This window comes from Mustela lutreola, chromosome 7 (genome assembly GCF_030435805.1).
Source record: "Mustela lutreola isolate mMusLut2 chromosome 7, mMusLut2.pri, whole genome shotgun sequence".
NCBI lineage: Eukaryota > Metazoa > Chordata > Mammalia > Carnivora > Mustelidae > Mustela > Mustela lutreola.
In genome coordinates this window covers 34,649,844-34,667,500 of record NC_081296.1, presented here as the reverse complement: position 1 = coordinate 34,667,500, position 17,657 = coordinate 34,649,844, and the positions used below count along the sequence as shown (strand labels likewise).

The following is a 17,657-nucleotide window of genomic DNA, read 5'->3' as shown; positions in this document are numbered from 1 at the left end:
TGTACAGTGGCACATATCCACAGTTATGGTATTATACAGAATAGTTTCACTGCCCTAAAATCTGTGCTCTGCTTGTTTCCCTCTCACCTCTCTGCCCCCAATCCCTGGCAACTGCTGATCTGTCTCTATAGTTTTGCTTTTCCAGCATGCTGTCTAAGTGGAACTGTACATTATGTAGCCTTTTCATGGTCTGATATGCCTTTTTTTTTTTTTTAAGTGCTGAATATTCTGTTTTCTGGATGAATTACAGTTTATCCATTTACCTACTGGAGGACTTTTTGGTTGCTACCAAGTTTTGGTAATTACGAATAAAGCTGGGGTAGATATCCATATTCAGGTTTTTGTGTGTAAATAAATTCAGCTCATTTGGGTGGATACCAGGAAGTATGACTTTTGGATTATATGACAAGAGTATATTTAGTTTTGTGAGAAACTGCCGCTTTGTCCTCCACAGTGGCTGTACAATTTTTAATTTCCACCAGAGTTCCTATTGCTCCTCATCTTCACCAGCATTTGGTATTGTCAGGGTTTTGGATTTTCACTATTCTTTTTTTTTTTTTTTATGATTTTATTTATTTATTTGACAGACTGAGATCACAAGCAGGCAGAGAGGCAGGCAGAGAGAGAGAGGGGGAAGCAGGCTCTCTGCTGTGCAGAGAGCCTGATGCAGGGCTCCATCCCAGGACTCTGAGATCATGACCTGAGCTGAAGGCAGAAGCCTAACCTGCTGAGCCCCACTGGCACCCAGGTTTTCACTGTTCTTATAGGTATGCAGTATTTCTCATTTTGTTTTAATTTGCAGTTTCCTAATACATGATGTTGAACATCTTTACATGTGCTTATTTGCCATCCACCACTTCTTTGGTGAAGTGTCTGTTCAGATCTTTTGCTTATATTTAAAAATCAGTTTGTTATTGTTGAATTTTAAGAGTTCTTTGTGTTCTTTTAGATAACAGCCTTTTATTATATGTCTTTTGCAAATAGTTTTCTCCCAATCTGTTGCTTGTCATCTCATTCTTTATTTTTAAAATCAATGTTCAGTTCATTTACTGGATATCTCCTCTGAAGTAGAAACTGGGGTTAGTGGTAAGAAAATCAGATATGGCCCCTGTCCTCAAAATCAATGTCAGGGTACCTGGGTGGCTCAGTCGTGAAGCTTCTGCCTTTGGCCCAGGTCATGATCCCAGGGTTTGGGGATCGAGCCCTGCATCAGGCTCCCTGCTTGGCAGGAAGCCCGCTTTTCCCTCTCCCACTCCCCCTGCTTGTGTTCCCTTTCTCGCTGTCTCCCTCTCTCTCTCTGTCAAAAAAATAAATAAAATCTTTTTTTTTTTTTAAATTTCTTTTCAGTGTAACAGTATTCATTGTTTTTGCACCACACCCAGTGCTCCATGCAATACGTGCCCTCCCCAATACCCACCACCTGGTTCCCCCAAGCTCCCACCCACTGCCCCTCCAAAACCCTCAGGTTGTTTTTCAGGGTCTATAGTCTCTCAAATCTTAAAAAAAAAAAAATCAGGTGGACATGGCAGAGTAATTGAGTGAGGATAGTCAAGTGTGATAAGTGCTGTAATGAAGGCAATTCAGTGTACTGTGCTGGTGCTGGCAAAGTTAACTCGTCCAAGGAGATCCAAAGAAAGCTTTTCTGTATAGCTAATGTTTATTGAGCATTTATGTTCTAGGTACTATTCCAGTAATTAAATTCTCACAACTCTGTGAGGCCATCATCATCTCTATTTTATGATCAGGGAACTGAGACACAGAGAAGTTGCAGTGGTAGTGGAATTTAGACCTACGCAGGGTGGCTCCAGAGCCTGTACTGTTTGCCACTGCACTGTACTAAGGCTTCTTGGAAAGTCTGACATTTAAGCAGAAAACTTAAGGATGATTGACTGGAAGCTAATCAGGTAACAGGGGAAGAGGTCCTCTAGGTAGAAGGAACAACATAAGGGAAAGCTGGGGGTCAGAGAGAGCAGAGCAAGTTCAAGTATCTGAAAATAAGGTATAAATGAAGAGAGGAATATATGGATAAATATATCACACCATGAAATGAATAGAGAGATAGAGCACACCATAAAATAAATGCCTGGTAAGCCGACCTAAAGAGTTTAGTGGGCAGGAAGCTATTGATGTTTTTAGGCAGGGGAATAATATGCTGGATTTGTGTCATGGAAAGGACAGAGAAATGGAGTGGAGAGGAGAAAGCTGGTTTGGGAGATGTGGAGTGATAGAGGAGAAGGATGATGACGTATACTAAGTGTTGGCATTGATGATGGAGAGAAGTGAATGGATTTAGGAGATGCTGTATTTAGAAGGAAGAATTGGTATGACTTTTTTTTTTTTTTTTTTTTTTTTAAGATTTTATTTATTCATTTGAGAGAGAGACAGTGAGAGAGAACATGAGTGAGGAGAAGGTCAGAGGGAGAAGCAGACTCCCCATGGAGCTGGGAGCCCGATGTGGGACTCGATCCCGGGACTCCCGGATCATGACCTGAGCCGAAGGCAGTCGTTCAACCAACTGAGCCACCCAGGCGCCCCTGGTATGACTTTTGTAGTCTGTTGGATGTGAGGGTTGAGGAAGAAACTCAGATATGACTCTCAGATCCTGGTTTGGGCAACTTGTTAGAGAGTGTGGTACATCCCTTAAAGACCTCTGGAGAGGCAGTCTGGTAAGGGGCTAGAAGATCAGGGGAAAGATGAATTAAGATTAGGATCTGCTGAGTTGGTGAGTGCTTGATGGAGACAGGCAAGACTGACATCCAAGTCAGTTGGATGTGCAGATGTAACTTAATTTTAGGTCCAGTACTTAGGAATAAGATTTAGTATCTTCCTTGTTCCTCCAATATATATATATATATATATATATGATTCTTATATAGGTCATAAATTATAAATTAAGCCATGCAAAATGAGAAGTGAGTAGTCAATAATTTCAAATATTCCTGAGAGAATAAGTAAGGTAAAGCCTGAAAAGTATCTGAGGGTAATTTTGGTGAGGACATAAGCCAGAGTGCCAGTAGTTGAGGCATGAATGGAAGTTGAGGAATTAGAGAATTGGAGTGGAAGGCGGTGCTAGTGGGTTTTTAATTTTGGGCTTCTTTAAAATTGGGAGAGCCTCAAACATGTTTAAATGTTGATCAGAGGGAGCCCTGGAAAATGGGAGAGGTTAGAGATATTACTGAGAGATTATAGAAAGAAGTCTTCAGCTAGATTTAAGAGGACAGAATCTAGAGCTCAGATAAAGCTATCAAATCTAGGACCTGTAGTAGCTTCTATTTTGATAGGACAGGGACAGTAATTTTTGTTGGATATCAGGAAGGTGAAGCAAGTTCCCCCACTCTAAGGGCTTCAGTTTTCATTGTGAATAAAGTAGGAAATGAGGCTTCTTCTCACAGTAGGAAGCTGACTCTATTAGCATTTGAGAAACATCAGAAGGGGTTATTTGAAATAGTTGCTATGGAGAGTGAGCTTGCCAATGTGGGTAACATAGTAACATTGTCAGGCAATTTTGAGGGCCCAGGTCAAATGAGCCAGAATTTATGGTGACAGCCTCCTGCGTTAGTAGTTTCAGTGTTTTGAAGAGGTTGAGATTCATTTCTGGGGCTGTTACCTTATTAAGTCTTTCTATAGTTATCTCTGAATGTTTAAAAGAATTTGGCTCCCTCCCCCCCCCCCCATTAAAAAGAAGGCCCTGGGGTGCCTAGGTGGCTCAGTGGGTTAAAGCCTCTGCCTTCGGCTTAGGTCATGATCTCAGGGTCCTGGGATGGAGCCCGGAGCCTAGCATTGGACTCTCTTCGTCAGATAAATGCCTGCCTTTGCTTGGGTCGTCCCACGGTCCTAGGATCAAGTCCCCGCATTGAGCTCCCTGCTCAGCCGGTAGTCTGCTTCTCCCTCTGCAGCTCCCCCTGCTTGTGCTCTCTCTGTCTCTCTGTCTCTGACAAATAAATACATTCTTAAAAAAAACAAAAAAACAACAAAAAAAAAACATAATATAACTTCTGTTTAAAAACCTTTTCAGGAAAAAAAAAACCTTTTCAGTAATGGACCTTTTTGAATCTTTAGTAGTTATCTATATTGCTCTTATACCTAAAGTAGGATTTTAGGGCTATAGAATGTTTAGAACTGAAAAAGAGGATTTTTACATCATATTTTTTTGTTTCTGTTTGATTAATGCTATTTATTTAAAATTAGGAAAATATTGCTAAGTGAAATCTTATAGGAATAGACCCATCTACAGGTTTCCCTTGATATGCAAAACAGAGCTTTTGTTTAAAACCTTTCCTAAGCTAAAATGGTGTAAAGTGAAGAAGCAGTTGCCATTAACTTACAAGGAAACATTTTTTAGCGTTCTCAGACCCAAAAAATAACCTTAGGTTTTTCTCATATTGTAGGATACATTTTTTTTTTAAGATTTTATTTATTTATTTGACAGAGAGAAATCACAAGTAGACGGAGAGGCAGGCAGAGAGAGAGAGAGGGAAGCAGGCTCCCTGCCGAGCAGAGAGCCCGATGCGAGACTCGATCCCAGGACCCTGAGATCATGACCTGAGCCGAAGGCAGCGGCTTAACCCACTGAGCCACCCAGGTGCCCTGTAGGATACATTTTGTTAATGGATGCACAAAATAAGACAAATCACAGATGCTCACACAGTTCAAAGCTATGGTGAGTTGATGCTGAGTGTAGTTCCAGGGAAGGAGCTTGATGGTGCCCCTCTTGCTGCTTTGGGGTATGTGATGCTTTGGGGGTACAGCTTGCTGCAAAACAAATGCTCAGTGCTATTTTTGTTTTTCACCTTTTTTCATAAAAATGAAAATCCTCTTCAGATTTCTTTTGGGTAGCGGAAACAGGTACATCCTTCATAAAAGTGAAGTGTCATAAAATGAATTTTTGAAAAGCTAGGGATACCAATATAAAACAGCTTAAAAATGATGGTACTTTGTTGTGAGCTAGTAATTAAAAACGCAAATTCTGGAGTCTGACTGCTTATGCTTTTCAAAAAAAGATTATCTGAGAAAGAGAGAAAGCTTGTGTGAGTGGGCATGAGCAGGGAGAGGGCAGGGAGAGAAATCCACAAGCAGATTACCCACTAAGTGGCTAAGTGTGGGGCTGGATCCCAGGACCCTGAGATCATGACCTGAGCTAAAATCAAGAGCCAGCTGCTTAACTGAGCCACCCAGGTGCCCCTGACTGCTTACACTTTTAAACAGGCTCTGCTTCCTAGCTATGTAGACCCTAAGCTCCAGTTTCCTCATCTGTAAAAAGTTAAGTTAATAATAATACCTACATCAGAGAGTTGTAAACTTTAAGTAAGATATACAGTTGGCTCTTGAACAACATGGATTTGAACTGCATTGGTTCACTTGTATGTGAATTTTTTTTTTTTTTTTGATAAATAGAGTGCAGTACAGTAAATACATTTTATCTTCTAATGATTTTCTTAATATTTTCTTTTCTCTGGCTTACTTTAAGAATATGGTATATACTATGCAGCCATCAAAAGAAATGAAATCTTGCCATTTGCGACGATGTGGATGGAACTAGAGGGCATCATGCTTAGTGAAATAAGTCAGTCGGAGAAAGACAACTATCATATGATTTCCCTGATATGAGGAAGTGGAGATGCAACATGGGGGTATAGGGGGTAGGAGAAGATTAAATGAAACAAGATGGGATTGGGAGGGAGACAAACCATTAGTGACTCTTAATCTGACAAAACAAACTGAGGGTTGCTGGGGGGAGGGGAGTCGGGAGAGGGGGGTGGGGTTATGGACATTGGGGAGGGTATGTGCTATGGTGAGTGCTGTGAAGTGTGTAAACCTGGTGATTCAGAGACCTGTACCCCTGGGGGAAAAATATATGTTTATTAAAAAAAAGAATATGGTATATAATAATATATGTAACATACAAAATAATGTATTAATTGACTTGTTATTGGGAAGGCTTCTGGTCAACAGTATGGTATTAGTTTTGGGGGAGTCAAAAGTTAATGTAGATTTTTGACTGCATCAAGGGTCAGTGCCCTAACCCCCATGTGTTTCCATGGTCGACTCTCTCTCAATGTCTGTATATTTTGGTTTAGTTAATTTGGTTAAAGCAGAGCTGGGGAGTCATTCTGGCAACCCTGCTTGCCTGGTTTTCACTTTATCCTATGTAGTGGTTCCTGAGGTATGTCTCCCTGACACCCTTAGTCTTATATGGAGTGTAGTTTGAATTCCTCAGAGCTAGCTAACCACCCTCAATTTGCAGATAAAGAAACTGGGCCCTATATTGAGGCATAACATTTTAAAGGCTACAGACTAGTTTCTCCTGCTACACATAACTATTACTGCTGAATTAAGCCACATAACCATGTTTAGGTGCTGTAGCTTCTCTTCAGGTTGTATCTGAGGAATAGAAGGTAGAAAACACTAAGTTAGAAGGAAACTTAGTGTTAAAAACTATAAGGAGTCAAGTGATAAAGTAATATAGAGTGCCCGAATGATGTAACAATAATTAGTAAATATTGATCAGGTAGATAACTGAGTGGGTTCTTTTGTATGTTCTTTTGTTGTTGTTTACTTTTACAATTTTGAATACTCTTTTAAAAAGAATATACAGCGTTCCCCCAGAAGTTTAAAAAGCTTGATGATTCCTTGGGAGAACTGCCTAATTTATCTTATGCTGAAACTATAATTTATGGCAAGTATGGGCTTTCTGCCACCAAATCTTGGATTTATTCTTGAAATGATGATGGAAATCTCATAATTTTTATAGTAAATGATGACTGAAACATAATCAAAATATGGTATCTGACATATATTGGTAATAAGGAGTTTGTTACTGGCAATTCTTATGAAATGTGATTTAAATAATAAATTATGCCACTGAGTCCTAATTAGAGTTCTTTGCAAGGTAACTGTGATCATCTGATTAAAATAGAGAAAATGCTATATATTTCTACAGATGTAGATTAAAAAAAATTGTACTAGGTTCTTTGAATAGGCATGGTATTTGCCTTCTAAGAACTTTTATTCCATTCCAAGAATTGTGAACTGTTGTGAATTGCTACAATTTTCTGGGGAACAGTTTGTGTCATTCAGTATTAAAAAATTTAAAAAATTTAAAAGTGTGCCTTCCTTTTGATTTAACACTTCTAGGAATTTGTCATAAGAAAGAAGCATAAGATATGCATAAAGATTTCTAACCTTACTTTAACCACCTCCTGTAAGAAGACAAGTTTTTTTAATTGTAAAAAAGAATAAGTTATACAAGCAGGTACTTGATCTGGCAACAACATAAGTCTCATTTCCCCTCTTTCCTTGCTTCCTTTGAGTAAGCAGAAAGGGAAGAAAAAGACAAGAAATGCCATCCATGATACATAATGCAACTATTCCTTCCACTGGCATATCCCTAGAGTTTCTGGGCCCCAGCTCTGGGATTGGTTCCTCAAGGAAAGAGGTGATTTAGAGGACTGAGGAGAAGGTTGAGGATGAACTGGTACAGGTAGACAGCTTAGGGGAAGAGGGTCTCTATAACTGATTAAAGGTTGCAGAGAATCTGGCTTTGGAAGCAGAGCAGCTAAGGTCTGGCCAGGTTCCAGTCAGAAGGGTCTTTCTACACAAAAACAAACTCTGTTTTGTTGAGGGTGAGTACAAAGATTCAGCTATAAGGATGGTTTTCTCTGGATTGTTTGATTTTTATGCATTTTATTATTTTTTAAAGTAATCTCTACACCCAGTGTGGGGCTCAAAACTATAACCCTGAGATAAAGAGTTGGATGCTCCGCTGACTGAGCCAGCCAGATGCCCCTGCATTGTTTATGATAATAAAATTACAGGGGCACCTGGGTGGCTCAGTCAGTTAAGCATCTGCTTTCGGCTCAGGTCATGATCCCAGGGTCCTGGGATCCAGCCTCATGTTGGGCTCCCTGCTCAGCAGGGGGTCTACTTCCTCCCTCCCTCTCTCTCTCTCTCTCTCTCTCTGCTGCTCCCCCTGCTTGTGCTTTCTCACTCTCTCAAATCAATACATGAGAAAATCTTTATAAACAATAATAAAAAATTACTAATTACCCAAATGATTACAGAACTGGTTAAACTGGTATGCTCATATACTTAATAGCAATAAAAACATAAAGAATATTAAAATATAGCAATTGGTATTTACAGTATAGTAAATGTATTTTGTAAATTTAGTTGTGTAATGAGCATTAGAGTCCCATGCCTGCCTGCCTTTCATTCATTCCCTCCTTTGTAAATTTCCAGTTCTGGTGTAAATTTTGTACCATGCTTTCCTCACTCCAGCTCCAGATCAAAGATTATTGCTGAATTAAGCCATACAACCATGCCGTTTGATCATCAGCACCTCCTTTTCTCATTTCTCATTGTGATTTTTCATAAGGATAGTTCCAGAGTTTTCTTATTTTGTCACATCTGTGGTAGCCTTCCTCATGTTTTCATATGACAAGAACACCTAAATTTCTTCGTTTCTTCCTCTTGATTCTATATTTCATGATCTGCAACCTCCAGCCTTTTGGATCTCTTCATTGATTGAAAGACTGTTCTCATAATTGTATGAAAACAAGTCATATTTTCCTTAAAGTCCTTGAGTACAGTGACCATTCTTGTTCATCTTTGTGTTCCTGGTGTTGGAAATTATTCCAGATGACTGTGAGCTATTGATGGTCTCTTGATAGTCCACAGTAGATACAGGTGGATACTGGTTGGTTTCAAGATATGGTCTGCAAGCTTCTTTTTTGAATTTAGAAGCATGTTTTAAACAGTTGGAAGCCCACCAAAATAACTGTGTGATACTGTGTTTTAAAGACAGATTTACATTATCAGTTATTTGGGTATTGAATGCATTTTGCCTGAAAGCAATAAAATCAACTTTAGTAATTGGTTTCAAACCCATTATTTCTGGATATACTGTATCTTTAGCAGTTGTGGTACAAGCGGATATAACTAGTAATAGTTTGATTCTGAGTTTGATAGTTAATGTGTTCTACTTAAGAATTTTACATCTATTGGGATACCTGGGTGGCTCAGTGGGTTAAAGCCTCTGCCTTCGTCTCAGGTCATGATTCTGGGGTCCTGGGATCGTCGGGCTCTCTGCTTGGCGGGGAGCCTGCTTCCCTTCCTCTCTCTCTCTGCCTGCCTCTCTGCCTACTTGTGATCTCTATCTGTCAAATAAATACATAAAATCTTTTAAAAAAGCGGGGGGGGGGGATTTTACATTTATTTATTTATTTATTTGAGAGAAAGCACATGTGCCTGAGTTGGGGTGGGGATGAGGGGATGAGGGAGAGGAAGTGAGAGAATCTTAAGCAGACTCCAAACCCAGGGCAGGGTCTGCCGTGGGTCTCCATCTTACGGCGCTGAGATTATGACCTGAGCTCAAATCAAGAGTTGGATGCTTAACCAACTGAGCCACCGAGGCACCTCTCGACTTAAGAATTTTAAATTTAGATGCAGTTGGCAGTTTCTCATTGGACACATAATATTCAGAAACATAGATCAATGGGAAATTTGTTTTGAAATAATTAAATTTTTCTAATAGAATATAAATTCGCACTTTTTATTATTAGTGCGAATAATATTATTAGTAATATTTGTATTATTTTAATATTAGAATATTAGTAATAGAATAATAGACACAAATAGTTTATTTTTGCCATTGAGCAAGTACTTTATGAATACATTTATAGAACTGAGTGTTGTGTGCATTTTTTTTAAAAGCACACATGCTTAACAATTAGGGTTTTAAAAACCTATTTGTATTATAATATTCTGTTCCACCTTTTTTTTTTTCCCCTTTTAGGCCTCATTGCTACGATTTCAAAGTACCCTGGTAATAGCCGAGCATGCAAATGATACCCTAGCACCCATTACATTAAATACCATCACTGCAGCCAAACGTGTTGGAGGTGAAGTGTCTTGCTTAGTAGCTGGAACCAAATGTGACAAGGTGAGAAATCTTTAAGGTCAGCCATAGCAAATATAATCTCCATCAAGAGACAGGGAAAGATGGCAACAGAGAATTATGCTGAGGACTATAACCCAAACTGGGCTCTAATCCTCATTAAATGGCCAATGTCATAGTCATTACTACATGTGAAAAAGGAACTAAAAGGTTTGCTCACTAAGCATTTTGTCTTTTGAAATGAGTTAAAATACTTGATTTAGTTCCACTGGCACCATCGTGTGCCATCAGGTACCAAATAGAATGATAATATTTGAGTCTCCTTAGAGGTTAATAGCCGATCCCTTTTTTGTATTGATGAATATACTAGCTAATTGCTTTTAATTCCTGAAAGTGGTAAATCTGGAGTATCATGGATTTTAATTTTTAATTGGTATAAGACTTCAAATGTTAAGTACTATGCTTTTCAAACTATAGCTCTTAGTAAAAGGTATTCTTCGTTTTGTTGTTGTTGTTGCAATGAGATAATGGCTTTGTGAACTAACTCTCTAGAAGGATGCTAGAATATGGTTTGCAGGATCTGTACTCCTGGGCTGCAGTGTAGTTGAAATCATGCTCCAGTTAAGTTGAGCTACCAGTTCCCTCCTGTACCGTGCAGGAGCTGCCAAGTGTGCAGCTGGGGACTTGAAATGCTGTTTTATTCACACTCTTATTGAGAATAACCAAAGCAGAAATCATTTTCTCTTTAGTTACGATCTCGTTTTGTCACAGTCTTATCTGAAAGAAAAATAGTACTTGTGTAAAGAAACAGTTAATAGCTTAGGCAAATTTCAGTTTTATACTGGTTTTTTTTTTTTTTTTTTTTTTTGTAGTTATTTATTGTAAGCAGTAAGTGATTTTTCTGTGTAGTGTCAGAAGTTTTTTCAGGTAAAAAAGACAGTTTTGATAGTACCAGATGGTCTGCCAGTGAATACTTGGTTTGACAGAGGTACTTTTGCGACCTTGGAAACCGTGAATATTGTTGCAGTCTTACCTTCCATTGAATGGGGGCAGGAGGCACAGCTTTTCATGCCTACTCATCTGCGAATCATCATGGAGGTGAACAAGAAGACAGGGACCATGATATGATAGCTATGTCCCTTCTAAAGCAAAAGCCAGTCTTGCTGTAATTAGAGAATAAAAGGGATTCTACTTACCTTCTGTATATAAGAATTCTGAGTAGTCAAAAAATTTTCCCAGAACTTCATTCTGATTCCACACAGGAAGAAATGAGGAATTAATGTAAAAATTATTTTGCTTTCTCATACCTAAATATATGTAGTTGGGCAAGAACTCAGAAGTTGACAATGGATCATTATATAAGATTTTTCTCTTGCCTAAATTCAATAATTTTAAAGTCAGCAGAAATCATTATTGCCAAATAGAGTGCAGAGGCCTGTAAACCAGTGTGGTTAGGTCCTATTCTTTGCTTCTAGCAAACCCATAGGCTGTGTGGTTATTGTTTGTGTGTCTGAGAGAGAGAACTAACCATTGCCTCATTTTCACCATTTCTAAAATGATGAATTTATACTTGAATTAATTGAAAGGTAAGAAGCACAATTTATAACTAAGTTTGAGTAGAAAGCTGTGCTAATTTTGGCTTATCAATTAATACTTTTCTTTCTCAAGGCAGGAATTTTTGTTTAAGATAATTGGTAGTAAGATCAATTGGCCTAAGATTTTTTTTTGTTGTTGAAGAATTTTTGTTTTTACTTAAGTTGCTCTTTTTCTGTTAAGAACTATTTCTGTAGTCTAAAAAGCAATGATTTCTGTAGTTCGCCATCAAGATTTTATGTTCTGTGGTTTTTGTGGTGGTGGCTCTGTTTGTATCTTTCTGTTAGGTGGATAATTACTCTTTTAATTACAGGTGGTACAAGATCTCTGCAAAGTAGCAGGTGTAGCAAAAGTTCTGGTGGCTCAGCATGATACATACAAAGGCTTCCTTCCAGGTGAGCTTTTCCAGTGGAAAAAGTGTAGTGTCTGAGTATGCCTGAATATAAGAATATGAAAATATCACAAAGTGTATTTCACAAATGTGTTTAATTCTCAGAGGAGCTGACGCCATTGATTCTGGCAACTCAGAAGCAGTTCAATTACACACACATCTGTGCGGGAGCATCTGCCTTTGGAAAGGTGAGAAGATCGAGAATGTGGAGTCTGATGTCATTACTTGGAGGGGTTGGATTTCATTATGCTGAAAATGTACAACAGACTCTGTTTAGGTAGCTAATCCTGGCTTTCTGAATTAATATGGTAGTTTTGCTAAAATTTTTTCTCTTAAGACTTTGTTACAATTTCTTTAAAAATGCCAACTCCAACTCCATGTTTTCAAATTTTGTCACAGAGACAAATCTGTTCTTTCAAGATTTTGTCAGAATTATTAGAATGCTACTTCCACATGTTCAAATTTTGTCATGGAGAAAAGTAGGATCTTTTTAAAGATTATTTTTCTTTAAAAACAATGTTGAATTGTCTGTGTGTAAATGTCATTTGTAGTAGTAACCCACCCTAAGCAGTGGTTTATTTGAGTGGCTGATGGATATTTACAAAGGCCAAATTCTGTCTCCTTGGAGAATTTGGAAGGGCTGCGTGGTAGTTAGAAACAACCTTAGGATGAAGAAAGCTGTAATCTGATCGTGTGCATTGTGATATGTCTGAAGAAAGAATGTGCCATCAGATGGTTAGTTATCTGCATGAAATTTTTAAAAAGAGGGAGATAAACTAAGGGGGGGCCCAAGAGAATTTGTCACTGGGTTGTTCTTTCTCTCTCTGTGGCCATGGGTATTCTTTTTTTTTTTTTTTTTGTAAGATTTTATTTATTTATTTGACAGAGAGAGATCACAGGTAGGCAGAGAGGCAGACAGAGAGGAGGAAGCAGGCTCCCCACTGAGCAGAGAGCCCGATGCAGGGCTCGATCCCAGGACCCTGGGATCATAACCTGAGCCGAAGGCAGAGGCTTTAACCCACTGAGCCACCCAGTGGCCCCGCCACGGGTATTCTAATTCCCTTTTCTTCTATCCCATTCTTAATAAGTTGCAGTTTTTAGTTTTAAAGATTATAAATTAGGTTGTACACAAATACATTTTTATTAGAAAGGATGCATATAGTACAGTAGTATGCAGAGCAAGATATCAAAGTTCCCCTTTCTTCCCAACTCCCTCTTCCTATTTCAGAAATATAGGTGTTAACAGTTGTATATTATTTTAGTCCCCTTGCTATGGATTTTGAAATTATAATACCTGTACACATTTTTTTTTACTCCTAAAATGTAATATTATATCATGAATTGTTTTGTGACTGATGGTTTTTACTTAAGACTGTGTCTTGAAAAATAAAACATGTCTTTCGTTTTTTTTTTTTTTTTTTTTTTTTTTTTTTTTTTTTTTTTTTTAAAAATTTTATTTATTTATCAGAGAGAGAGAGGGGAAGAGAGAGAGCACAGGATGACAGAATGGCAGGCAGAGGCAGAGGGAGAAGCAGGCTCCCTGCTGAGCAAAGAGCCCGATGTGGGACTCGATCCTAGGACGCTGGGATCATGACCTGAGCTGAAGGCAGCTGCTTTACCAACTGAGCCACCCAGGTGTCCCTGTCTTTCGTTTTTTAAATGGCTGCATAATATTCCATATTTAGCCAGGGCTGGACAGTTAGATTGTTTCTAATTTTTTGCATTTGTAAACCTTGCTGTAAGGAAATGTGCCTGTACATACATCCTTGTATACATGTATTTACTTAGACTAGAGATCTAGAAGTGAAAGAGTTGGGTCAAAGACGGTGTACATTTAAAGTTTTGATATGTATTGCTAAATTGCTGTCTTAAAAGGATGTCTCAAGTTGCATTCCATGAGTCGCATGAGAGGGTGACTTGCCAATACCTGGTATTGTACATTTTAACATCTTTTTCCCCAATATGATGGGTGAAAAACTATATCCTTTTAAATTGTGCATTTCTTTGATCATGAGATCAAATACCTTTTCATACAGTTACTGGTTTTTATTTCTTCTTTGAACTGTCTTGATTTGACTTTTTTCCTTTTACTATCATAATTCTGTTGTAATTGATTTTAAAATATGTTTGAGGAATAAGATACAATCTCTTAGATCAACTAATTATGTTGAGTGACAATAACAGTGAGCTTCCAAGACCTTCATCTCTTTTTGTGCAAAATGAGTAGTTTGTGAATATTTATCTGTGATGCAGTATTGCTTCTAGACATGAATCACTGCAACCCATCTAGAGAACTTGCAGAATAACCCATGTAAATTGCTTGTAGTTTGTTTTTAACCTTTAGAATTATCAGTTTGAACTCATTAAATTTTTTCTTTTAAAGTTAACAGAATTTCTAGGCGTTAACAATGTAAACACATGAGTTTAATAAACAGTTATCCTTCTATTATTAGGTTGTCACATTGTAGACTATCATAAATTTTTAGGTTTTTTGTACAACTTAGTAATTGGTAAGTAGTTCCACAGACCTGTATGGCCTTAGACTAGTCATTTTACCTTACTGAAGTCTGTTTTTCTTATATGTAAAATGATGCAGTTTAACCAAGTGATGTCCAAGATCTGCCAAAGAGAGATGTTAAAAAAAAGGGGGGAGGGTGGGTGTCTTTCCTTACTCTGGAGAAGATTTAAGTCAGAGGATTAACATCCAACTTCTGTTATAGATGAGCATCGAACTGAAAGATCTTTGTGCACCATTCTATCTCTGAGAGTTTTGCTTCTGTGTTAGATGAGTTAAACAAATTTCATGAGTCTTGAGTTTGTGGTGACAGTTCTCCGAAGAGATTATTAAACTCAGACAGGGTGTTTGTTGCATCTAAGTAGCTAGATTTTAATAGTCTGACTTTGATTGCTGTGTTGTAACATATGAAAGTTGTTTTTTTAAAGATTTTATTTATTTATTTGAGAGAGTGAGTGAGGGAGAGAGAGAGTGAGAGAGAGCATAAGTGGGGTGGGGGGAGAACGGGGTGGGGGTGAGAGATGCAGAGGAGAGGGAGAAGCAGACTCCCTGCTGAGCAGGGAGCCAGATGCGGGGCTCCGTCCCAGGACTCTGGGATCATGACCTGAGCCAAAGGCAGACACTTAATTGACTAAGCCACCCAGGCGCCCAGCATATGAAAATTTTGAGAACAAGGGTCACATAAGAGTAGCCTGTGCTGTAGCCTCTGAATGGGTTTGGAATGAGAAAGAATCCATTAGATGAGGCTAAGCAATCTGCTCTTTAATAGTCCTTTACCAACTATGGTTTTGAGATAGCACACTTTTATACTGGTATGCTAGAATTTAAAAATCTGTCATCTTTTTATTTTTTTATTTATTTATTTTTTTTTTATAAAGATTTTTATTTATTTATTTGACAGAGAGAGATCACAAGTAGGCAGAGAGGCAGGCAGAGAGAGAGAGAGGAGGAAGCAGACTCCCTGCCGAGCAGAGAGCCTGATGCGGGACTCGATCCCAGGACCCTGAGATCATGACCTGAGCCGAAGGCAGCGGCTTAACCCACTGAGCCACCCAGGCGCCCTGTCATCTTTTTATGTATGAACAAACACTCTGACAGTTGTGCCTCTCTTCTGAAACCAATGTGGTGAAGCCTGCTTGGAGAGTGTAGAGAGAGAGATCTGTTTACCATCTACCCTCTCAGGACATTCAAATGAAAGATCATACCTGGAGATACATACTTTAAGCACCATGGTCTTTTTTTTTTCAAGATATGTTAAAATGAAATATGGGATAATGGAAGTACAAAAGATACTAAGTTTCAAGCAATTTAGAAAGTTTAAAACTATAAAGAGAAACATAATCTGCATAACATAATGTTTGTTAGAGAATTTCTTTAGCCAGGTAACAATATTCCAGTGGTATTTCCTAAAGAGTTGAAGGAGATTTTAAAAAAAGAGTTACTTAGTGAAGCAGGCTTTAAATGCTATCAAATTTGATTTATTTTGAAAGTAGGTATCCTCTAAACTTTGTATTTACCAAGTTAGAAGTATGTTTGATGGCATTTTAATTGTTTTCCCAAATGCTTTATTTTTTAAGAGATCTTAATTTTTTTCTAACTGCGGTTTTTATAAACTGTGGTACTTTTCAGTAGTTCTTCTGTTGTGGTTGAAAGAGGACTGCTGTATAATAAGGTAAAAATAAACTGAAAATTAGAAGATCTTTCCTGTTGTAGATACAACATGAGGAATATTGACTCAGGCTGTCAACACTTGTTAGTTAGCATCAGTATATTTAAAACCACTTAGTATATAGAGGACACAAGAGGAATGGAAGACACAAAATCTCTACCCTGGGGGTGCTTAAGTTTAGTTGAGGGTCATTATAAGTATGTATATTAAATTTTTTTTTTTTTTTTAATTTACAGACAGAGATCACAAGTAGGCAGAGAGGCAGGCAGAGAGAGAGAGGGGGAAGCAGGCTCCCCGCTGAGCAGAGAGCCCAATACGGGGCTCGATCCCAAGACCCTGAGATCATGACCTGAACCGAAGCCAGAGGCTTTAATCCACTGAGCCACCCAGGCACCCCATATTAAAGTTATTTTAAAACAAACTATATGTAGTGCCAATTAAATAGTGTAATTGTACATGCACGCAGGAGGATACAGAATAAAGGAGTAATTAGAAGGTAATCTTGGGAGAATTCTTAGAGAAAGAGGATTTGGGGACGGAATTGAGGAGAGGAACTTGAATACTGTTATAGTGAGAGTTTGCTCTCACTAGGTTTCATGTACCAAGTTCAGTAGCTGCCATGGAATAAGATCTATGTAGACAGCCGTGTATAATTCATCTATTTGTGTGATAAAAGCAACGCGGGGTGCCTGGATGGCTCTTAAGCATCTGACTTCAGCTTGGGTCGAGTCTTGGGATGGAGTTCCACGTTGGGCTCCCTGCTCAGCTTTGGGTCTGCTGCTCCTTCTCCCTCTGTACCCCCACCCCTGCTTGTTGGCACGTGCATGAGCACTCCCTCTCAAATAAATAAATCTTTAAATTAAAAAAAATAAATATAACACTTCACTTTTTAAATTATGCTTAGATGATGTTATCATCTAAAGAAACCTTTGAGACTAGAAAGTAATGGATATTCTGGCTTCACTAACTCTTTTTTATAGCCTTAGAGTCCTTGAATTTTAAGCTAAAACCAGGAATTCTCTTTCTGTCATTTGTGAGATGAAGTAACTGAGACTTGGGGATATTGTGGCTTTCCCATTGATCCCTGCTAGTAAGGGTGCAGTTAGTGCATGTGTCTATTTCAGAGATGTTATGTGCATATCTAGAGAACTTGCAGAATTTACATTAGTTTTGTTGCTCCTGTACATATTATTCAGGCTGCTCCTCACCTTTCTCATTCTTGTTTGCTTTATGGTTATGTAGGATTTCAGTATGTGGATAAGCTATAATTAATAGACCTATCCCCTGTTGATGGATATTTAGGTTAGTTTTGATTTTTTTTAATGCAATATTTAGTTTTTAAAAAGGTGAAAATGTCTGCTTTGAAATCTTTTCTTTCATATACAGTAAGTAAATATATACATGTATATCTGTTTTAGTATTTGAGAATTTTATTGCTCTTCTAAATATTTGTCTGTTTCACCTAAATTCAGTAATCCATGGTGGTCACACTTTGTGAGTGATACTCATTAAAGTGAATATCATATCTTGTAATTCAGCATACTGAGTTAAGATGGTTTATGGGGTGCCTGGGTGGCTCAGTGGGTTAAGGCCT

General features: G+C 38.2%; 1 protein-coding gene across 1 annotated transcript in view; it reads left to right on the top strand.

Annotated features, from left to right (window-relative positions):
- The window catches only part of ETFA (electron transfer flavoprotein subunit alpha), an 81,810-nt gene that overhangs the window by 9,607 nt on the left and 54,546 nt on the right, over positions 1-17,657 (top strand). The window contains exons 2-4 of the mRNA XM_059180283.1: positions 9,794-9,940; positions 11,802-11,883; positions 11,985-12,067. Coding sequence (XP_059036266.1) covers positions 9,794-9,940; positions 11,802-11,883; positions 11,985-12,067 — 312 coding nt within the window. The remainder of the gene's footprint in view (positions 1-9,793; positions 9,941-11,801; positions 11,884-11,984; positions 12,068-17,657) is intronic.